Here is a 24,099-nt window from a genome sequence, read left to right on the forward strand (position 1 = left end):
TTAAATTAGTGTCAAGAGAAGAGTGGTAACTTATGGGTGAAAATTGTGGAAATAATCACTTGAAATTAGGGGATGTTGGATCTCCATGGGAAAGAAAACCAATAATGACGTCGACTACCCTTGGAAAAATTGTGCAAACTCCACGAAATATGGTAGGAGTATCACTGGAAGTGTAGGAAAAGGTACCCAAGCAATTATGGACTACACAGCCGAATGGTGTAAGGCAGCTTAAGGGGGCGCAACCGGTGACCATCAACTGAACAAGTTTCTACGTTGGAGGAAATCAGAATTCTAAAAGATTCCGTGACTGAACAGGAACTAGGTAGGTGGGTTAAGCATGGATGTATGCTAAGGTATGGATGTATGCCTAGGAACCGTGGTGTGCTCATGTAACTCACGGGGTGAGCCACATGAGCACAAGGGGGAATGGTATCCATGGTAACTAAGGAATGGTATGCACCTGAATTTAATCCAGTGGCAGACCGGTGTTGCAGGGTGTGTATGAATTGTCAGCAATATAATCGAGGGACCGATTGTACACATGCAAATGAATTTTATTAAAATGCCGATATTTCGAAATTTTTTGTGTTGTGCTCATCAGAACTGTGCGAGCGTTTCATATGCAGGCTCATGGAAGTAGCAGTTGAGGACTGTTATGAGATCAACATGGGAGATGGTGGGTTCATCAGGATTCATAAGAGGTAGAGTTTAGAGTGGAGGTAGCTCCATCTGAGGTAGAGCGTACCCCATAGAGGTGTTCCTCGAATTTGTGTGAGGCATTCCTATAAGAGTATTCTGTTTTCTTCGTTCGTATGCAGCACAAGGCTGCGGGGTAGAATAATTGGTTGTGCCGCTCATGTAACGCCCTCTGCTGGTGAGGGCAGGAATTTGTAATTTGTTGAGGGTTCCGGTTCCTCCGGCGAGGAAACGTCCTTCAGAGCTCTGCTTAAGTATTTTCCCAATCGTGTCCTTGTCAAATTTCTTCTGGTTATTTTACTGTGTATGGTTCTGTGTGTTTCTAGTTAGATCTCGGTTTTGTAATTCGTGAAAACTTGAGTGTAATTAGTCATTTTGGTCGCACCGCATGTGGGGCCTGTCCCTCAAGGCTTCCCTCCCCACGTCGGTATTTTGTAAACTTAAGTTCGTTCTTTCGCTGTATTGCTTTTTTCTTTGATTTTCCTTTCACCCCCTACTTACCCCGAACATATTACCCTTTGTTTAAAGTCTTAAATATGAAAGAAAAAATAATAATATTAAATATAATTATAATAATTTCCTTCTCTCCTCGTGGTCCCCTCTTCCTCCTACGACCAAGTGTTGTCTCGCTCCACCCCCTTTATCTCCTTTTTTCTTCTACCTCTACAGCCGATCCTCACCTTTCCAATGCTAGTTTCCTCCATACTCATTCAACCCTTTCTCCTTTTTTCTCAGATCCACACCCTCACTTCAGGGAATTTTCCCAGATAGTTTTCACGGTTTTGTTTAAAAATGTTTAACCTTTCCCCTGCAGTGTTGTATTCAGTGGTATATGACAACATGATGTTCTTCTTCCCACTTAAAAGGCTTTCATAAATTTCCTCATCAAATCATTCCATTTCAAAGAAAAATTCAATCTCTTACTGTTCTTCCTTTCTGCATTCTCTAAACTCAGCTAAATTCCAACCTTCCTCTACGTTTTCAAATGGATCTCTGACTTGAAAAATCACAATAAACCCAGTTTGTAATAAATGTTCGTTTTTCATTAATCGTCTAACACTTTCTAAACTACCCCCTCACCCCTCCCATTAAAATCTCCCCCCTCGGCCCGCCCCTTCGAATCTCCCCCCTCGGCCCTCCCCTTCGAAACTCCCCCTTCAAATCTCCCCCCCCCCCTACCATTTTCCTCCAATTCTCCCCTCTCCCCCCACCTCCTCAAAGCTGCCTCCTCCCCACTTCCTCTCCCTTCCAACTCATACCTCCACCTCCCCCACCCTTCTTCCTCACTCTGCCCTCCATCAAACAACACCTCACTGTGCCTCATCCCATCACCATCAAACCGTTTGTCCTCCTCATCCTTACCTTTCTCTTAGCTCTTCTGCAATCTCTGACACACGATCAACAGCTCTCCCTCCCTCCCCCTCTCCCCCCCCCCATTCTTACCCTACCCCTCCCCTCCCCTGTCATGTACCTTATGCTCCCCCTCCCTCTTCCTTAACGGTATGGACCTCAAACATCCGGGGCCTTCGCTCAAACCTGATTGATCTCTCCACACAGGTGTTTCTGACAAACCAGACTTAATCTGCTTAACATAAATTTTCCTCCTTCAAGATGTCTCTGATTCCTTAATATCTCTCCCTGGTTACTCCCTCCTCCGGTATAATAGACCTGAGCCTCGCCTGGGTGGTGGGATTGCTATCTTTATCAAAAACTCTCTTCCTCACTATCCTTGCACTTCCCTCTCTCCACCCCACCCCCAGGAGTACCTCTGGCTACGGCTTCCCCTCCGATCCCACCTTTTGTTCATATGTGTATTGTACCGTCCAACAAACAGTGATGACTCCATTTACATCTCGCTGTCTGACAACATGAACCAACTTCTATCCACTCATCCCAACTCTCGCTTCCTCATATGTGGCGGCTTTAACTGTCATCATGCCAGCTGGCTGGGTGTGGTTTCCTCTCTCACCAGCCATGGCACCTCAGCAAAGGACTTCTGAGACTCACTGGGACTGACACAATCTGTCAATTTCCTGACCCGGATCTCAGTCAACGGAGCATCTTCTCTCCTAGACTTCGTTATGACAAACATCCCTGCAAATGTCTGCTGTTTGTCTTCTGCTCCAATCGGTTCATCTGATCATGAGCTTGTTAAAGTTGACATCTCTCTGGCCATTCTCAGAGAGCCTCCTCAGCATCGACGAGTCTGGCATTTCACTCAGGCCGACTGGCATGGTCTTCAAGCAGCCATCAATCATCTGGACTGGTCTGCCATCTCCACTGCCTCTGACAACAACTAATCCTGGGAATTCTTCCAAAGTAAATTGCTCTCTCTCATGCACAGATTCATCCCATCTCGTCTTCAGTTGTCATACCCGTCCTCCCGTCCATGGTACACATAACCTTATGGTGAGGCAGTTGCCCTGAAACAACTTGCCTTTGCCTCCTGCAAGGCTAATCCAACTGAAGGCAATCTCAGTTCCTTTCACAAAGCTTGAAACAAGTGTGTGTCTACCCTCAGGAGTGCCAGGAATCACTATCTCGCTACTCTCAAGACTAAACTCTCAAACCTATCTCCCTCCTCCAAATCCTGGTGGCATCTGGTCAAATCTGTTTCTTGTGTTTGTTCCCCCTCCATCCCCTCCCTTACCTCAAACGGTTACACAACTGACACCGCACGTGAAAAAGCCGAATGCCTCAACGAGGAGTTTGACTCAAAATCTTGTGTCCCAAACCCATCTCTCTCTGTACCCACCTTACCCAGTCAAAGACAGCTGCTCCTGGAATCTGTGTCCTTCTCTCCTGACAAGGTGGAGAAGTTTCTGTCAAACATCAACTCTGATTCTGCAACTGGACCAGACGGCATCAGCCCACAGGTCCTAAAATCCTGCTCTGCCACTCTATCACACCCTCTCTCTATTCTCTTCACCCTCTCTTTTGGTCAAGGTCATCTGCCATCTGCTTGGAAAACAGCCAACATTACCGCTTTACACAAAAAGGTGCAAAAACAGATCCTTGCAATTACAGAACAATCAGCCTGCTCCCAATAATCAGCAAAGTAATGGAATCCATCATCACTTCTGACATCAAATCCTTCCTCTTCTCCAATGGCTTGATCTCAGATCATCAATTTGGATTCAGACCAGGTCATTCTACTCTGGACATGCTGCTTCTGCTGTCTCAACAATGGATGGAGGTCCTCAATGCCAAACAGCAAATCAGAGCTGTCTCCCTTGACATATCTCGTGCCTTTGATGTGGTCTGGCACCCTGCTCTGCTCACCAAACTCTCCCCCTATGGTATCCATGGTAACCTCCATGCATGGCTTGCGGACTTCCTCTCTGGTCACAGTCAACATGTGGCACTGAATGGAATTCTCTCCCCTGCCCTTCCTGTCCAGGCTGGAGTTCCTCAAGGCAGTGTTCTGGGCCCTGTGCTATTTCTTGTCTTCATCAATGATCTCTTCGACACTCTGGAAAATCGTTCTCTATCTCCTTGCTGATGACACCACTCTCTGCCGCTCCATATCTCAACCCTCAGATCGGCAGTCTGCAGCCTCCTCACTCTCTACAAGACATGGATAAAATCACAAACTGGTCAAACAAGTGGAACATGTCTTTCAATCCTGACATATATCACACTCTCACTACGTCTCTCCAAAAAGAACGTCTGGACAACCCTCCCATCTACTTTCTGAACAATCCTCTTGAATAGGTTCTGTCACTCAAGCTTTTGGGTCTCACTATCTGCCATGATCTTTCCTGGGAAAACGGCATTTCCAGTATGGCCTCCAAAGCCAGTCATCGTCTAGGCATCCTCCGTCGTGTGAAGTCCTTTCTGGGCACTTCTGAGCTGCTCACCACATACAAAGCTTTCATCCACAGCTTGATGGAATACTGCTCTCCCCTCTGGTCTGGTGCTCCTGCCTTACACTTAGCTCGGCTTCACGCTGTAGAAACCAAAGCTTTCAGAATCGTTGGTATCTTCCACGATGAAGCTGATTCTGAGGGCCTATCACTCGCTCACCACAGGCAGGTTGGTGGTCTTTCTGTCTTCTGCCGACTCCTCTCTGGCCCAGCTCTCCCTGCACTGTCCATGCTCTGTCCCCCAAATATTTCTGCAGGACGCACAAGATCTGCCAGCAACGCTCTTCTGGTGAAACTGCCAAAATCAAGACTCTCTGCTCACCTTCACTCTTTCATTCCTCTTTTCTGCCGCCTCTGGAACAAACTCCACAATCTCTTCAATCCCTCTCCTCCCTCCAGGTCTTTAAAACAGCTATTCACCACCATCTCTTATCTTCCCCCACCCAAAAACTTGATCTTTTCTATCCCGGTTAAAACACCCCAACTCCGCCTCTTTCAATCTCCAACTTCTTTCCTGAAATTCCTCATCGTGTTCATTTGTTTTATACCATGCCTCCTCCCCCCAGCCCTCTTCCTTCCACAGATCTCCCGACGTCCCTGTTCTCTACTGTTGTTGTGCCTGTGTGCTTCCCTCTCTCTCCCCCTCTTGTCTCCCCCTCTTGTCTCCCGCTCCCTTCATTGTATGTTTTATGTGTCTGTGCATGTTTTCATGTTAATACGTTAGCTCTTACTCGAGCCTCGATTCTGTAGACAAATTTTTTTTTTTTTTTTTTTAAAGGATGGCAGCAATAGCTTGTCTTCTCTTCACAAAGGACACTGTGGGATCCTTAACGTCCACAAACGAATGCTGGCAGATGGAACGCCCGTTTAACTTCCATCCGAGGGACGGCACACATTGATGAATCACCCTGTCTGTGAAATGCCGGGATGACAGTTTATAGCCGGGTTGGGATTGCAACCCAGGCTAGACAGCTCAGAGGTGGGTGTGCGTACCATCTATGCCATCCTTTTCGCCCTACGGTATAATGTTATAAAGGTGATAACGATATGTCGCAAAAATGAACAAAATTACACTAAAAATAAAAACGAGTGCTGCCTTTTCTGATTCTGTACAATTGCCATTTCATAAAAAAATTAAAATGCAACTTAAAATTCATTTCAATCAAAGGGTGTTCCTCTCTTACCAACTTCAGGATGAACCAACTCATGAACCTGGTCATCAACATCAACACACTGGCTGAACTCCTCTTCTGTTTGAGTTGATGTTTCACAATTTGATCCTGCAGCACTTGAGTGTGCATGGTATGATTCTTTCATCCTTGTATCGATTTCTCCTGCAAAACCGAAATAATGAAATACCACAAACTAAATGATTACCTACACTACACCTGAGATTCAGATTTTACCCCAAAAATACCAACTGCAAAAAATTTGAGAGATTCTGCCTTTAGTATTCCCTTATTGGCAACATCATCATTAGCATCACACACCCCTTGAAGAGATGCGGGAGACTTGTAATTGGTGTGTGTGTGTGTGTGTGTGTCGTTAGTTGTTATCTCCATTTGCGGGTTTCAGGAGGTGGAAGGGAGTCCTCCCAGGACTCAAAGTATCCACCTCCGCTTCGGTAATGGATCTCAGATCATGGACAAAGCTATTCAACTTTTTCAGAGTTTTGTTCTAAGGGCTCTTTTCAGGATCGTGACCAAACCCCGGATTGTCTCCAGTTGTAGTTAATTTGTGGTAATATTCCCGGGGATGGTTTTTTAAAAATCTCAGTGAGGTTCTTCTTTATCATTCCTGTTGCTCCAATTAACACTAGTACAATTGCGATGCTCTTCAGCTTCAAGGTCTCTTGATCTCATTTTTGAGATTCTGGTATTTGGTCATTTTCTTGATTTTTTGCGTTGTTTTTTTTTTCCCCCAAAATCGCTGGGTACTGATATCTCAATCATCAATGCTGTCTTTTTCTTATTGTTCTTGAGTACAATGTCCAGTCGCAATGCTTTGTTTTCTTTGTTCACGCGCGATGGAATCATCAGGTCGTACGTGAGCATGACGTCCTCAATTTTCAGTCATTGTTCTTGGTTCGTGTTTCCATGAGTTTTCTGGTGCTGGGATGTTTAATTTTTTACAGATATGCCATTGAATCACTTTGCATACTTTGTAGTGCCGTTGTGTGTAAACGTTCTGATAATATATTTCTGGCATCCCGAGCGCAGGTGACTAGTACTTTCTGTTTGTCTTGCAAAATCCACACTTGTTCGTCTGGCTCAGTCCTGCCATCTTTTTAAATCCATTGGTGTAGTGTCCTTGATCTTGGGCATTTATTATGATTTGTTCACCGTCCCAGTTGAGCTGACCTCTTCTTCGCCATTCCAATAAGCCTTCTTTGTCTATCCCCACTCTGTCCAGTTCTTTTTTGTATTTTCCTGCTCTTTTGTCATTCTCCCAGTTGTTGGTGTATATTTCTTGATATTTCTTTTAACATATTGATTTTGTCTTTTTTGCAATTGTTGGGGCTGTATTTGTTGCTGTTTCATTTTCCTGTGCAGCATCTTCTATTCACACCTGTTTTTGAAAATTCCTTGCAAGGTGAGTTAGGGATACTTTTTCAGGTTTGTTGTGTTCATGTTTGTTTACAAATTGAATCGGATAGTCTGTTGAGCATTTCACAAACTCAGGTAGTCCTACACTCGTTGCTCTGTGCACCTGGTTGAGTTCCATCAGGCCGCTCCCTCCCTCTTGCCTCGGAAAGTACATTCTCGGGATGCACTGGTTTATAGAAAACATTTTGTGGATGGTAAGGAGTTTTCCTGTTTTGATGTCTAACTTGTTGATTTCTGATTGAGCTATATTGGAACACTGGTACTGCAAGCTGGTTTATGGCTTTGATTTTGTTTCTTGGGGACAGGTAGGTTATCAGGATCAGCTTCATTCTATGTAGGTATTCTTTTGCACATTTTTTGTGACATATTTGTTGGCCATCTACTCCGAGATATTTTTATGATGCTCCGTTGTCTAGCTCCTGTATTGTTGTTTTTGTGTCCATTTTTATGTTGTTCGTTTTTTTTGGTCTACCTTGAATAAATGTGAACTTGGCACACTTATCCAGGCCAAATTACATTTGAATGTCATTGAACTGTTTCACTAATTTGAGTTGCTTTGCCAATTTTTGTCATTTGGTGCAGAGTTTTAAATCATCCATGTAAAGTAGATGTGTCACCTTTTTTGTCTCTTTGGACATTCTCTTATTTGACATCAGGGTGTATCGATGCCCTTGCTCATTAATGAGGTTGCTCAGTGGGTCCATGGCCAGACAAAACAGGCAGGGTGAAAGGCTGTCTCCCTGGAAGATTCCTCGACATATCTTCACTCCTGGTATTTTGATCTTTTCTTCCGAGTGCTGTAATATCAATGTGGTATTCCAAAGCTCCATTGCTTTTTCTATCAGTTTGATTATTTGGGGGTTTATCTTGTACAATTGCATGCATTGTATCATCCACATTTGTGGGACACTATCAAAAGTTTTTTTGTAGTCTATCCATGCTGTGAATAAGTTTGTTCTTCTTGTATTGCAATTTTCTAGCGTGGCCTTGTTTAGTAGGAGGTGTTATATTGTCCCCATAGCATCCTCTTTTACCACCCTTCTGTTCTGCCTCTGGGTCTCCTTGTTGTGTTCGGTGATGGCTGATGGTATATCATTTCTGATGATTTTTGTCAGGAGTTTTTCCGTTGTTGGCAGACATGTTATTGGTCTGCACTTGAGATAGTTGGGTCTCTTCAGACTTTGGGATGAGGAAGATGTGAACTACTGTGAGCCACTCATCCAAGGTCTCCTCCTCTTGGATAAGTTTGTTGAATGCTCGAGCGCAGTGATTGTTGAGAGCATAGAGTTGCTTTAACCAGAAGTTTGGAATTCCACCTCGGCCTGGGCTTTCAACGTTTGCCATTTTTGCTCATTGTTGTTTTTTGTTTTTTCTGTATTGAATGTCACTGGAGACATTTCTTTAAGATGTTTTATTTTTTCCTCCTCCAGCTTTTGGATCCAATCCACCTCTTTGTTGTGTTTTCTTGGGGTCCTCATAGATTTCTTAACATCTTGGTTCTTCCCAACATCTTTCTAGGACGAGGAGCTAGGGCTAGGAGCTAGGAGCTAGGAGTTAGGGCTAGGAGTTAGGGCTAGGAGTTAAGGGAAGGAGCTAGAGCTCGGAGTTAGGGATCTTTGTTCCTTTCACATTTCTTTCTACTTTTTCATATTTCTCTTTATCTATCTATAATTCCAGTAATCTCTGTCTGTACGTTTGTCTGTGACCGCTGTTTCTCGACAACCACGGGTCCGATATACTTTTAACTTGCCAGGTATATTGCTGGGGACCCGAGGATGTGCCTTTTCAAGGTTTCATATTAATCGGACAATTACTTACCGAGCTATGTCCAAAAAACGATTCAACCAATCAGAGAGCAGCGAACGATCGCGTGTGCCGAACGTGGCGGGCACACTCTGCCTCGGATGGCACATTTGAGAGCGTATTCATTTATTTCACGTTTGCAAACTATGTTGGCGTTAAACTATGTTTTACAACTAATAAAAACGAATTTGCGATTCATTCGCTTTCCTGCGCGTTTGTGCACGCGATGGCGATTTCTTTACCAAACTCCGGAAGCCGTTCGCTTTGGACCAAACCATTGCATGTAAATAGAGGGGGGGGATTGTCACCACTCGCAAGCCGTTCGCTTTGGACCAAACCATTTCATGTAAATAGAGGGGGGGGGATATAATTTTAGATATAGATATAGTACGGGCATGCCCTAGTCTATCTATAATTCCAGTAATCTCTGTGTGTGTGTATGTGTGTATGTCTGTGTGTTTGTCTGTGACCGCTGTTTCTCGACAACCACGGGTCCGATATACTTTAAACTTGCCAGGTATATTGCTGGGGACCCGAGGATGTGCCTTTTCAAGGTTTCATATTAATCGGACAAGTAGTTACCGAGCTATGTCCAAAAAACGATTCAACCAATCAGAGAGCAGCGAGTTATCACGTGTGCCGAACGTGGCGAACAGACTCTGCCTCGGACGGCACATTTGAGAGCGTATTCATTTATTTCACGTTGGCAAACTATGTTGGCGTTAAACTATGTTTGAAAACTAATTAAAACTACTTTGCGATTCATCGTAACTGCGATATGCGACCTTCCGGACAGTCAAATGAGGACGTCACTTCCGGACTTACGGATAGTCATAGTGACGCTGAACGTGGCGAGCAGACGCTGCCTCGGACGGCACATTTGAGAGCGTATTCATTTATTTGATGTTGCAATCTGTGTTGATTGTTGTAAGGTACGATCGATTGTAGTACATACATATTTATATTTTGTACATATTCATTACGGGCACGTCACGGGTACGGGTACGGTACGGGTACGGTTCCGGGTACGGTACGGTTACGGTACGGTTACGGGTACGCCACGTACGGGCACGTCCTAGCACGTCCTAGCACGGTACGGGCACGGTTCATATTAATCGGACAAGTAGTTACCGAGCTATGTCCAAAAAACGATTCAACCAATCAGAGAGCAGCGAGCTATCACGTGTGCCGAACGTGGCGAACAGACTCTGCCTCGGACGGCACATTTGAGAGCGTATTCATTTATTTCACGTTGGCAAACTATGTTGGCGTTAAACTATGTTTTAAAACTAATTAAAACTAATTTGCGATTCATCGTAACTGCGATATGCGACCTTCCGGAGCTCCTGTGAGAGCGTGCGCCATTACGGATAGTAATTCAATTAAAAACATAAAAACATTGTCCCAATTCAGTCAGAGCGAAGGGCGTTGTTTTAAGCGAAGAGCGTTTTATTTTTCCCCTAAAATTCAGTCGCCGGACGGTGAAAGTTTTTTTTTTGGGGCAGCTACTGGCAGCCACGTACGGCCAATCACAGGACACGTTGTTGTGTCGACGTGCCGTGTTGTTTTCCCTCGCGGTTTGGAATGTTTTTCCTTTTCATTTTTTTTTCTCTTCTCTTTCTACTTTTCCTTGCGATTAAATTGCAAAAAGCCAAAATGCGTTGGCGCTAATTGAATAATTGGGCATTAACACTAAATGGCGAATAATCGTAACAGCGATATGCGAACTTCCGGACAGTGAAGACTTCACTTCCGGCCTTACGAAAGTGCCGACTTACTGTCTCGATTGTATCTTCCCACTGTCTTATTGTTAGATCTATCTATTCTATCTTATCTATACTTACCGTCTATATACTTACTGTCTATCTTATAGATAGATTGTAGATAAAGACAATGCCCCAATCGAGTCGTCGTTTACGAGAACGAAGGAACGAAGCTGCACGTAGTGCACGCGCAATGGAATCTGACGAAGAACGAGCTGCTCGCCTGGCACGCGACGTTACGCGCGTGACAAGGCGTCGTGCAGCTGAAAGGGATGAAGAACGGACTGCTCGCTTGGCAGACAACACTGGACGCGTGACAAGTCGTCGTGCAGCTGAAACGGATGAAGAACGGACTGCTCGCATGGCAGACAACACTGGACGCATGACAAGGCGTCGTGCAGAAGAAACGGATGAAGAACGCGCTGCTCGCTTGACACGCGACGTTACGCGCGTGACAAGTCGTCGTGCACAAGAAACGGATGAGGAACGGACTGCTCGCTTGGCAGACAACACTGGACGCGTGACAAGGTGTCGTGCAGAAGAAACGGATGACGAACGGACTGCTCGCTTGGCAGACAACACTGGACGCATGACAAGGCGTCGTGCAGAAGAAACGGATGAGGAACGGACTGCTCGCTTGGCAGACAACACTGGACGCGTGACAAGGTGTCGTGCAGAAGAAACGGATGAAGAACGGACTGCTCGCTTGGCAGACAACACTGCACGCGAGGCAAGGCGTCGTGCAGAAGAAACGGATGAAGAACGGACTGCTCGCTTGGCAGACAACACTGAACGCGAGGCAAGGCGTCGTGCAGAAGAAATCCCTCACCAGCGAGAAGACCGGCAAGTAAGGGATGCCCTGCGCCATCAGGATGTACACCGTGTGAGACTAGAGCAGGCTCACCATGACAATCGCAACCTTGCTCGATACGATGATACCGATTTCTTCCGAGAGGTACTTCATGGTGAGTACAGGCACGCGTTGAGCAGGACCTCAATATTTCAATGCACTAAATGCTCGCATTGTGCTGCTTTGGTGTGGAATGAGGAGAGAAGAGGATTTTGCTGCAACCACGGCAAGGTCGATCTTATGCATGATCCTACGAATCCAAAACCCGGTTCAATTCCATCACAACCTCCAGATGCTATTAAAAACCTTTTCCTTAACCAGGACTTTGTGAAGCACGCGAAACAGTACAACAACGCGCTGGCAATGGCAAGTATCAGTGTCCGAGAGATACGTATGCTTGGCTTCAATCCTGGAGTGCGCATACAAGGTAAGGTTTACCATTACATTGGTGCTCCTCTTGCCGATCTGGGTTGTACCCCACGCTTTGCTCAGATCTACTTTCACGATCCAGCCCATGAGCTGGATTATCGTCGTGCCCACACCTCGAACAGTGGCCTGAATGAGCAGTTTTTGCTAAGAGCACAACAGGCCATTCATGAGTGCAACCCATACGTCCAGCAATTCAAATCAGCCATTGAGTATGTGGTTCATAATGATAGCGCCAATGAACTGAATATTGTGTTAACAGGTCGCACGCGGCGCCGAGACCTTCATCATGGTACCGTCAACCTTCCCTCACCAGACAGCGATGTGGCTGTCATTGCTCCAGGGGCAATGACAACAGAGCAGTTTGGAAGGCTGGCAGTCGCTGTTCACCTCAGAGGAGGAGGTTTACAGACAATAGACGCCATGCATCCAGCGTATGACCCACTATCATACATACTTCTGCTACCCTGCGGCTCTCAGGGGTACCACACTGAGTTGGCAGGGACAACGCCAACAACTTTCTACCGCTACCATCTACAAGTACGTGATCCTACTCATCACTTCAATCTACTGCTTCGTGGTGGAAGGTTGACACAGCAGTACGTATGCGACATGATGGCAAAAATTGAGTCACACCGTCTCAATTGGATTCGCTGCAACCAGAAGTCAATTAAGGCAGAAAAGTATAAGATCATCGTTGATGCGTTGAACAGTGATGCTGAGGTGCTACCTGGACGCCTCACCATTCTGCCACCGTCAATTTATGGGTCGCCACGTTGGTATGCCAAAGAGTTTCAGGATGCAATGGCTTTAGTCCGAGTCAAGGGAAAACCAGACTTTTTCCTAACATTCACCTGCAACCCAAAGTGGCCAGAAATTAAAGAATCGGTTTTTGAGGGTCAGCCACCCAATGCAAGACCTGATATCATCGCCCGGGTGTTTCATATGAAGGTGGAAGCACTCCTCGCAGACATCCTCAAGCATGACATCTTGGGGCATGTGGACGCTTACGTGATGGTGAAGGAAACGCAAAAGCGTCACCTTCCCCATATACACATGCTCCTGACCGTGGTACCTCGCGACAAGCCCAGAACACCAGCAGATGTCGATCGCGTGGTCTCTGCTGAGATTCCTGACAGACTCACAAATCCGGAACTACACCGTATCGTGACATCACACATGATTCACGGCCCATGTGGGGAATGGAACATCTTGAGCCCTTGCATGGCAGACCGGAAGTGCACAAAGGACTATCCCAAAGCCCTACGACAAACGACAAGCTTCTCTGATGACTCCTATCCCCTGTACAGAAGACGGGCAGAAGCAGCACCTGGTGATCCCATCATGAAGACAATACGAGGCGGTGCTAACGTATTAGTTAACAATGCATGGGTTGTGCCTTACAATCCATATATTGTCCTCAGGTACGATGCTCACATCAACCTTGAGATCGTCTGTGCTGTCACCTGTGTCAAGTACCTGTACAAATACCTTGAAAAGGGCCCGGACCAGTGCCTGGTCAGACTAGAGCCTCATGAGAGGATGCGAGAGGCATTACGACATGATGAAGTGGCACGCTACGAACTAGGGCGTTACATCACCGCATCTGAGGGATACTGGCGCATATACGATTTCCCCATTCAACGCAAGTACCCACCAGTCGAGATGCTGGCACTCCATCTACAGGATGAGCAGGTGATCACGTTCAATGACGAAGGTGCCGTACAGAACGTGGCAGAGTCAGGACCCCCTGCAACAACCCTCACCGCCTTTTTCGAAGCCATGAATCTCCATCCACACATGCGTCATGTTCTATATCCAGATGTATTCCAACACTTCACCTACTTGAGGAAAAGGTTTCAATTGCGGAAGAGAAGGCTGAGTTTCCAGGATAACCGTAAGGCTGATACGGTTGGACGGCTCCCCATTATTCCCGTCAACTCACATACTGCCGAGTTGTACTATCTCCGCATGCTACTGTACCGCATGCCTGGCCCCACATGCTTTCAGGATCTCCGTCGTGTTGGTGGTAGGGTCATGGAGACCTATCTGGCAGCCTGCATTGCATATGGCATCGTTGACAATGACCAGGAGGTGGATTCTGTTATGGAAGAGGCTGCAAATATTGCATTTGGCCCTGCAGTCCGCGAAGTATTTGCCAACATGCTCATATTCGTTCTCAGAGGCAACCACGTGCAGTTCTGGGAAAGGCACAAGTATGTGCTGTGCGAGGACTTCATGCGTGCAGCAGGTGTGAATGTACCAAATGGACGCATTGTGAGTGCAGTGCTACTAGAGCTGAGGAACAAAGTTGAGTGCCACGGCTTTTCGCTCAGTAAGACCTTTGGCCTTCCTGAGCCTGAACCAGTTCATTTCCAGTCTCGCATTCCGCGCGTCATCGAGCACGAAACAGTGCACAATATAGGAGAACTTGAGGCTCACATCGCTCAAACAGAGTGCCTTCTTAATGACGAGCAGCGCGTTGTTGTCGATAAAGTGATGCGGAGTGTGGAACACGGACATGGCTGCATGCTTGCAGTTGATGCAAGTGGTGGGACTGGGAAAACATTCACATTGTCTCATATACTCAACAAAGTGCGAGCAATGGGCAAAGTGGCTCTTGCAACTGCTGCAAGTGGTATTGCAGCTACGCTGCTGCCTAAAGGGGCCACCTTCCATAGTAGGACCAAGTGTCCTCTCATTCTCACTGATGAGTCCACTCGCAACATCAGTGAAAATGACACCACTGCAGCACTCATACGCATGACTAATCTAATGGTGGTGGATGAGGTTTCAATGATGGATCGTCGCGCATTGGAGGCAGCAGATCGAACATTCCAGTGGCTTCGGGGCTCAGAGGAACCATTTGGCGGCATCGCAATGGTTTTCAGTGGTGACTGGAGGCAGATCCTTACTGTTGTGCCACACGGTAGCCGTATTGACATAGTTGGAAGGTGCTTCAAGAGCTCATACCTGTGGAGAAAAGTGCAGATACTTCGTCTCAGAGTAAACATGAGGATCATGCAGGGTGCTGGAGAACAACAGGACGAATCTGATTTTGCAAAATTCCTGCTGGATCTGGGTGAAGGGAAGATTCCTGTCAATCCAGAAGAGGGTGAATTTGCTATTGAGCTCAGGGAACCGCTCATTCTTCCAGGTGAAAAACTTCAGGATATTGTCACTTGGGTGTACGAAGACTTGCATAACAACATTAGCAACCCCAAGTGGCTATGCGAGCGTGTTATACTATGTCCGACCAATTCCGAAGTCGATCAGGTAAATGCCTACATGACGACCATATTTCCAGGGGAGGAACATGTTTGCTGTAGCGTCGATACAGCGGAATCTGAGGGTGATCATTTGTATCCGCCTGAGTTCCTGAACACCCTCTGTCCATCTGGTATGCCGCCACATCGAATCTCTCTCAAGGTGGGTATGGTAATCATGCTGCTGCGAAACTTCGACCAGCAAAGCGGGCACTGCAATGGCTCAAGGTACATCATACTTCAGATCCTTCCAAATCTGTTGGTTGCACAATCTGTGATGGGTGTCAATTCTGGACGCACATTGCTCATTCCACGCATAACCTTGAGTCCATCTGACAACATGTTCCCGTTCACTCTGCGGCGTCGGCAGTTTCCGGTACGACCCTGCTTTGCCATGACTGTGAATAAATCCCAAGGACAGTCGCTACACCATGTTGGGATCTTCTGCACACGAGACTTCTTCAGCCATGGTCAGTTCTACGTGGCGGCCAGTAGGGTTGGCAGATCCAGCAGCCTCCGCATTCTTGCCCTGGACGAGGAAACAAAGAAGAAGCGCCGTTTCCTCAGCAACGTTGTTTATGAAGAGGTGCTAACGAGATAAAGGTGTGTACAATGTACATGTAGACAATTTTTATTATTATTTATTTATTGAAGAACAATTGTTTCGAAAAGAATTCATCAAAAAAATTGCACAACTTTTTTTGGCAGTCGTACACCATGTTAGGATCTCCTGGAGAAGTGCCGTTTCCTCAGCAATGTTGTTTATGAAGAGCTGCTAACGACATACAGGTGTGTACATGTGGACAATTCTTATTATTTATTTATTGATTGAAGAAACATTGTTTCGAATAGAATTCATCAAAATAAGTGCACAACTTCTTTTGGCAGTCGCTACACCATGTTGGGATCTTCTGCCCAAGAGACTTCTTCAGCCATTGTCAGTTCTACGTGGCGGCCTGTAGGGTTGGCAGATCCAGCAGCCTCCGCATTCTTGCCCAGGACGAGGAAACAAAGAAGAAGCGCCGTTTCCTCTGCAATGCTGTTTATGAAGAGGTGCTAACGAGATAAAGGTGTGTACAATGTACATGTAGACAATTTTTATTATTATTTATTTATTGAAGAAAAATTGTTTCGCAACGAATTCATCAAAAAAAGTGCACAACTTCTTTTGGCAGTCGTACACCATGTTAGGATCTCCTGGAGAAGTGCCGTTTCCTCAGCAATGTTGTTTATGAAGAGCTGCTAACGACATACAGGTGTGTACATGTGGACAATTCTTATTCTTTATTTATTGATTGCAGAAAAATTGTTACGAAAAGAATTCATCAAAATAAGTGCACAACTTCTTTTGGCAGTCGCTACACCATGTTGGGATCTTCTGCCCAAGAGACTTCTTCAGCCATTGTCAGTTCTATGTGGCGGCCTGTAGGGTTGGCAGATCCAGCAGCCTCCGCATTCTTGCCCAGGACGAGGAAACAAAGAAGAAGCGCCGTTTCCTCTGCAATGTTGTTTATGAAGAGGTGCTAACGACATAAAGGTGTGTACAATGTACATGTAGACAATTTTTATTATTCTTTGTTTGGGAGGGAGATGGGAGGGTGATGGGGCAGGGTGATGGGGCAGGGTGATGGGGCAGGGTGATGGGAGGGTGATGGCAGGGTGATGGGAGGGTGATGGCAGGGTGATGGGAGGGTGATGGCAGAGGGTGATGGCAGAGGGTGATGGCAGAGGGTGATGGCAGAGGGTGATGGCAGAGGGTGATGGCAGGGTGATGGGAGGGTGATGGCAGAGGGTGATGGCAGAGGGTGATGGCAGAGGGTGATGGCAGAGGGTGATGGCAGAGGGTGATGGCAGAGGGTGGTGGGAGGGAGATGGCAGGGTGATGGGAGGGTGATGGGAGGGTGATGGGGGGGAGATGGGAGGGTGATGGGGCAGGGTGATGGGGCAGGGTGATGGGGCAGGGTGATGGGAGGGTGATGGCAGAGGGTGATGGCAGGGAATTAACATTAACGAATAAAATTTGTAATGTAATAATTTGTAATAATTTGTAGTAATATAATAATAATAACGATTTCTGCTCTGTTTCAATTCTGTTTCAATTTGGTGATATGCTTTGCAAACCTTTTTTTTTTTAAAACTATTTTAAAACTACAACAATTCGAACATGGAATACATACTGACACTGCACTTTCAGGTCTCCTACAAATCCTACCCTGTCGCCTCACCGTGGCGTAGGAGTGGCAATGGTCAATGGCATCGAATGTCATGGCTAGCAAAGACAGGGAGGTAAACTTGATTTAAATTTGGAAAAAAAAATTTTTATTTTTTTTTGGCAAGGAACGGGCACCCACGTACGGGCACGTCCTAGTTCATTCTAATTCTTGCTTCTTCTTTATTTCTCTCTATCTGTCTTTGGAAAAGTGAATTCTTGCAGAATTTTTTTTTTCTGGAAGGTTCACTTGGCTGCGCTTTGATGGCTTTGAGGGTAGAGGAGTAGCGGCTGAAACCCGAATCGTATCCAGGTTCCTCTTGATGACTCCATCTTTGCTCTCTACTTTTTTTGGTTCCTTCTTGTTATGTATTGCATGGGATTAAACCGGAAGGTGGATATAAAAGAGGCGGGGCATACGGCTTGGCAGAGGAAGCTGGGCCTACGCTGGGCGCTTGTGGTTTTCCCGGCTGCGCAATAAACGACCGATGGTGCACTCAAACTGTCTTCCCAGCCTGATACATTACATGGCGACGAGGATCGGATTCTGGTGAGCGCGTGCAAAGCAAGCTGAGCTATTGCAGTTAGCTGTTGGCCTACCAACTCGTTATTTCACGGCATACGCTACTTGAGCACCATGTCCTACGGCCGGATTGACGAGTTCAACCCGCGCGAAGGAAGCTGGGAGGCGTACATAGAGCATCTACAGTATTACTACCAAGCTAACGGCATCGAGGATGATGCCAGGAAGAAAGCAATCCTGATGACGGTATGCGGCAGCGAGACGTTTACTATTCTGAAGAATCTCGCCATACCCAGGACCACGATGGATTTAACACACGCCGAGCTTGTGGCAGCAATGAAGGAGCACTGCGAACCTACACCCTCAGTCATTGTGAGTCGATTCAATTTTTACATGTGTCGCCAAACCTCAACGCAGTCCATTTCGGCATTCATAGCTCACCTGAAACACCTTGCCCAGCATTGCCAGTTTGGTGCTACATTCGACGACATGCTAAGGGACTTGCTCGTAGTGGGAGTGGAGCAAGATCGGATTCGCCGGCGCCTACTTGCTGAACGGACTCTGACATTTTCCAGTGCAAAGGACATTGCTATCGCAATGGAGTGTGCAGACAAAAATGCTGCAGATATTGCACGCTCCATCACTTACCAGCCTAGAGCTGACCTGTCATCTGTCAACCGGGTGGGACAACATCTGACCAGAAAATCCAACGCCAAAACACCTGGAAACGGCTTGGCAGCTGGTGCTGGAAAATGTTTCCGCTGCAATGGGGAGCATTCTCCCACTACGTGCCGTTTCAAGAATGCTGCTTGCAACTACTGCCACAAGGTGGGTCATATCGCCTCTGCGTGCTTGTCTCGAAAATGGAGGGCAAGGAGAGAGGAATGCAAAACCCACCTTCTTGACTCAGAGCATAACCAAGAAGATGTGACTGATGGAGACAGCCCTAACAGCCACAGTGTTCAGTCGTATGACCTTTTCCACACAAAGTCTGGCAGACAGTCTACTCGAATACTGGTTATAGTAGATATAGATGGACGGAACGTGGAAATGGAGATAGACATGGGAGCTGCCGTCTCACTCATGAGCGAAGCAGCTTTCCGTAACCTGTGGGGGAATTGTGAACATCCCAGCCTCCATTGGTCCCCAATCCAACTCACCACATATACTGGTGAGTCAAAACAAGCCCGCGGGTCGTGTGATGTCACAGTAACCTACGGAAACAACACTCACCAATTACAACTCTTGGTCGTCCCTGGGGATGGACCCACACATCTCGGGCGAAACTGGCTCGATGTTGTCAAACTCAATTGGGAACACATCCACCAATTACAGGCTTCCAAGTCAGCAACTGTACTGCAGCACCTCCTCGTGAGATACCCGGACATCTTCAAGGATGAACTCGGGACATTGAAGGGCTTCACTGCCAAACTCAACGTTGAGAAAGATGCGAAGCCAATTTTCTGCAAAGCACGCCCAGTCCCTCTCGCATTGCAAGAAAAAGTTGACACAGAATTAGCAGGACTGGAAAAGTTAGGTATCATTGAGTCAGTTCAGTACTCAAATTGGGCTGCTCAAGTTGTTCCTGTTGTGAAGGCAGACAGATCGATACGCCTTTGCGGGGATTACAAAATGTCGATCAACAAATGTTCCACCTTGGACAGATATCCCATACCAAGGATCGATGACTTATATGCAAAACTGAGCGGAGGACAGTCCTTCACCAAGCTCGACATGAGATCGGCCTACCTACAAGTCGTTCTGGATGAGGATTCCAAAGAACAGGCTTTCACCATCACCATCAACACGCATCGGGGGCTCTACAGATACAACCGCTTGAGTTTTGGTGTCAAATCGGCGCCAGGAATCTACCAACGTTGTATGGATATAGCCTGTTCGCTGCTGAACCACACATTGTTGTTTACCAAGACGACATTCTAGTCACTGGCCGCTCAGAGCTTCATCATCTGGACAACTTCGAACGTGTTCTACGTATTATTTCCGACTCTGGACTACACCTGCGGAGAGACAAGTGCGAGTTCATGGTTCCGTCGGTGACCTATTTGGGCCATCGTATCGACGCCGAAGGCTGACATCCCACAGAAGAGAAGATCAGAGCAATCAAAGACGCCCCTGCTCCGACCAACATCACTGAACTCAAGGCTTACATTGGCATGCTGCAGTACTACAGCAGGTATATCCCAAACATTGCTACCATGCTTGGCCCACTGTATTGCCTGTTAAAAAAAGGCATCAGCTGGAAATGGGACATTCCGGAGTCAGCAGCCTTCCAGAAGTCAAAAGACATGCTGCGGTCTTCAAATGTGCTAGTTCACTACGACCCAGACAAAGACATGGTCCTGTCGTGTGATGCGAGTCAGTATGGGGTTGGTGCTGTTCTGTCACACATCATGCCAGATCGCACAGAGAGACCAATAGCATTCGCATCTCGTACACTGTCTCCTGCTGAGAAGAACTACAGTCAGCTGGACAAAGAAAGACTCGGCATTGTATTCGGAGTTAAGAAATTTCACCAGTACGTTATCGGTCGGCATTTCACAATTTACATGGACCACAAGCCACTGATTAGTTTGTTTGGTCCATCAAAGGCTACCTCGGAGGTCTTACCGCCTCGGATCATACGCTGGTCACTTTCACTCTCGGCTTATGATTACGATATTACGTACAGACCTGGCTCCACAATTTCAAATGCAAAGGCCATGAGTCGCCTACCACTTCCGGACACAGTGTTTGACCCCCCTGTACCTGGCAGCGTGATATCTCTGATGGACTTTTTGAATGACAACCCAATTGATGCCAACCAGATACGGACCTACACCAGGCGTGACCCACTTCTTTCCAAGGTCATTCGTGCTACTGGGCATGGGTGGGGCCTTCTACGCGATGCTGACCCAGAATTGAATTCTTACAAGGTCAGGCAAAATGAACTAAGTGTCGAGAATGGCTGCTTGCTGTGGGGATGCCGAGTGGTCATTCCCCCAAACTTGCGCAAAAAGATTTTGGACCAGCTTCACGATTGTCAACCAGGCATTGTAAGAATGAAATCGCTGGCACGGAACTATGTCTGGTGGCCTCACCTCGACTTTGACATCGAACAGTGTGTGAAACATTGTTATCCATGCCAAAGCAGTCGAAACACCCCTGCTAAGGCAACCTTACACCACTGGGAATGGCCCACTGAACCATGGCAGAGGATTCAGCTTGACTATGCTGGACCCATCGAAGGCCGTATGATCCTTGTTGTTACGGACGCTCACACTAAATGGATCGACGCCTATGTAACACATACAGCAACCTCGTACGCTACCATAGAGAGGCTGCGCCAGTGCTTTGCCACTCATGGTTTGCTACGCTTGATAGTCACGGACAATGGAACCTGTTTCTCAAGTTCTGAATTCACTGAATTCACCCGCCTGAATGGTATAATTCACAAGTTTGTGAGCCCACACCATCAAGCTTCAAATGGACTATCTGAAACCTCTGTGAGTTTCGTCAAGTCTGGTCTAAGTAAGATATCCGGCGGAAGCCTTCAGACCAGACCATCACGTGTGCTTTTCGCTCACCACATCACTCCCCACAGAACAACACGGGTGACACCGGCCTAGCTGCTGATGAAACGACGTTTGCGTACACGACTGGATTGTCTAAGACCAGATGTGGTGTTGGTTGTGTATCAAAATCAGTGGAAACAGAGACTTCACCATGACAAACATGCTGTACAGCGCTCTATAAAGGTTGGGGACCCGGTGTTTGCGAGAAACTTTGGTCGCGGAATGGTTTGGTTACCAGGGCGGGTTCACAAAAATGAGGGACCATTGTCCTACGTTATCAAACTAGAGGACAATCGGGTCGTCCGGAGGCACCTTGATCATGTCCGGTATCGGTCCTGTGATCCTGTCATTTTTACAAAGGATATCTCGCCACTTCCTGAACCTGTGAACAGCGACATTGTTGCCGCAGATAGTACTGCACCACTCCCTGAGGCTGAACCCCATAACGCTGTTGCAGCACCACCAGTGGAGCCGTGTGGCGGCTTTGCACCCCGACGATCATCCAGAGTTCGAAAGGCGAAAACTCGCTTTGACATGTAGCTAATATTCTTGTATGCATTTTGCATTCGATTTTCAATTTCAATTCAATTTTCGCATTCAATTTTGCATTTGCAATTTTGCAATTTTGTATGTCTGTATTTTTGTATGCATTGGTATGCTTCTCACTGTTATTTTCACTGTTAATGGGAGGGGGGGAGATGTTATGTATTGCATGGGATTAAACCGGAAGGTGGATATAAAAGAGGCGGGGCATACGGCTTGGCAGAGGAAGCTGGGCCTACGCTGGGCACTTGTGGTTTTCCCGGCTGCGCAATAAACGACCGATGGTGCACTCAAACTGTCTTCCCAGCCTGATACATTACACTTCTGATGACTCCAATGCAGTATTTGGTTCTCTGTTTCATTCCTTTCCAGAAATTTTTTCAGCTTATTTTCATGTGTGGTTTTGTTTTCTCCCTTTGTTGACCCCTCAATTTTTAAAATCTTTCTTGCGATCATTTCTGTATTGAGTTTGCTTTCAGCAGCCATTTCTTTCTTTTCTTTTTTGCATTTTTCTCGAGCTATTCATTTCCAATATTGTATTTGTTTTTTATTTTTTGGATTATCCTCATTAGCTTTGGGCTTCGATTTCCCCTTCGAAATTGCTGTATTTGTCCCGTTTCATTTCTCAGTTTTTTTTTTTTTTTTTTTTTTTGTATACAAGATCGAGGCTCGTGAAAGAGCGAACATTTATCACACAGAAAGACAAACCGACAAACCGACACATAACCGACAAACCGACACATAAAACAAATAACATCGGGAGCGGTAGACAAGATGGGGAGAGAGGGGGAAGGACACAAACACAACATTTGAGAGCAGGAACCGAGAGACATGGAGACATCGAGAGATCTGTGGGAGGGAGAGGGCTTTGGGGGGGAGGCATGGGAAAGGGGGTGGGAGAGGCATAAAACATATGGACACTGCCAGGACTACCAGGAAAGAAGTTGGAATTACAAACAAGGTGGATCTGGGGTGAATTAGTGGGGGTAGAAAAGATCAAGGTTTTGGATGGGGGAAGATAAGAGATGGTGGTGAACAGCTGTTTTAAAGACCTGGAGGGAGGAGTGGGATTGAAGGGAGTGTGGGAGTTTGTTCCAGAGGTGGGAGAAAAGAGGAATGAAGGAGTGAAGGTGAGCAGAGAGCCGAGATTTCGGCAGTTTAACCATCAGAGGCTTGCTGGCAGATCTTGTGCGACCTGTAGGAATATTTGGGGGACAGAGCACAGAGAGAGCTGGGGGAGCAAGGCCGGAGAGGAGTCGGTAGAAGACAGAAAGACCACCTACCTGCCTGCGGTGAGTGAGTGAAAGGCCCTCAGAGATAGCTTCATCGCGGGAGATTCCAATGATTCTGAAAGCTTTGGTTTCAACAGCGTGAAGCCGAGCTAGGTGTGAGGCAGGAGCACCAGCCCATAGGGGAGAACAGCATTCCATTGAGCTGCGGATGAAAGCCTTGTATGTGGTGAGGAGCTCAGGTGTGCCTAGGAAGGACTTCGCACGACGGAGGATGCCCAGTCGGCGACTGGCTTTGCAGGCCAGCTTGGAAATGTGGTTTTCCCAAGAAAGATCATGGCAGATAGTGAGACCCAAAAGCTTGAGCGACAGAACTTCTTAGAGAGGATTGTTGAGAAAGTAGATGGGAGGGTTGTCCAGTCGATCTTTTCGGAGAGACATAGTAAGAGTGTGAGATTTGTCAGGATTGAAAGACATGTTCCACTTGTTTGACCAGTCTGTGATTTTGTCCAGGTCTTCCGAGAGTGAGGAGGCTGCAGACTGCCGATCTGAGGGAAGAGGATTGGAGCGGCAGAGAGTGGAGTCATCGGCAAAGAGATAGAGAGGATTTTCCAGAGAGTCGGAGAGATCATTGATAAAGACCAGAAAAAGCACAGGGCCCAGCACACTGCCTTGGGGAACTCCAGCCTGAACAGGAAGGGGAGATGAGAGAAATCCATTCAGGGCCACATGTTGACTACGACCAGA

General features: G+C 46.7%; 2 protein-coding genes across 5 annotated transcripts in view; one reads left to right on the top strand and one right to left on the bottom strand.

Moving 5' to 3' along the window:
* LOC144892419 (uncharacterized) overlaps nucleotides 1-24,099 on the top strand; it is a 748,105-nt gene that overhangs the window by 294,522 nt on the left and 429,484 nt on the right. The window lies entirely within an intron of this gene.
* The window catches only part of LOC137426765 (uncharacterized), a 51,765-nt gene that overhangs the window by 14,723 nt on the left and 12,943 nt on the right, over nucleotides 1-24,099 (bottom strand). For 3 of the 4 annotated variants that reach the window (XM_078779057.1, XM_068115623.2, XM_068115624.2), the window contains exon 3: nucleotides 5,747-5,896. The exons of the other annotated variant lie outside the window; for it this stretch is intronic. In XM_078779057.1, coding sequence (XP_078635183.1) covers nucleotides 5,747-5,896 — 150 coding nt within the window. The remainder of the gene's footprint in view (nucleotides 1-5,746; nucleotides 5,897-24,099) is intronic. 4 annotated transcript variants of the gene reach the window in all.

This window comes from Myxine glutinosa, chromosome 5, assembly GCF_964187855.1.
Source record: "Myxine glutinosa chromosome 5, kmMyxGlut1.1, whole genome shotgun sequence".
NCBI lineage: Eukaryota > Metazoa > Chordata > Myxini > Myxiniformes > Myxinidae > Myxine > Myxine glutinosa.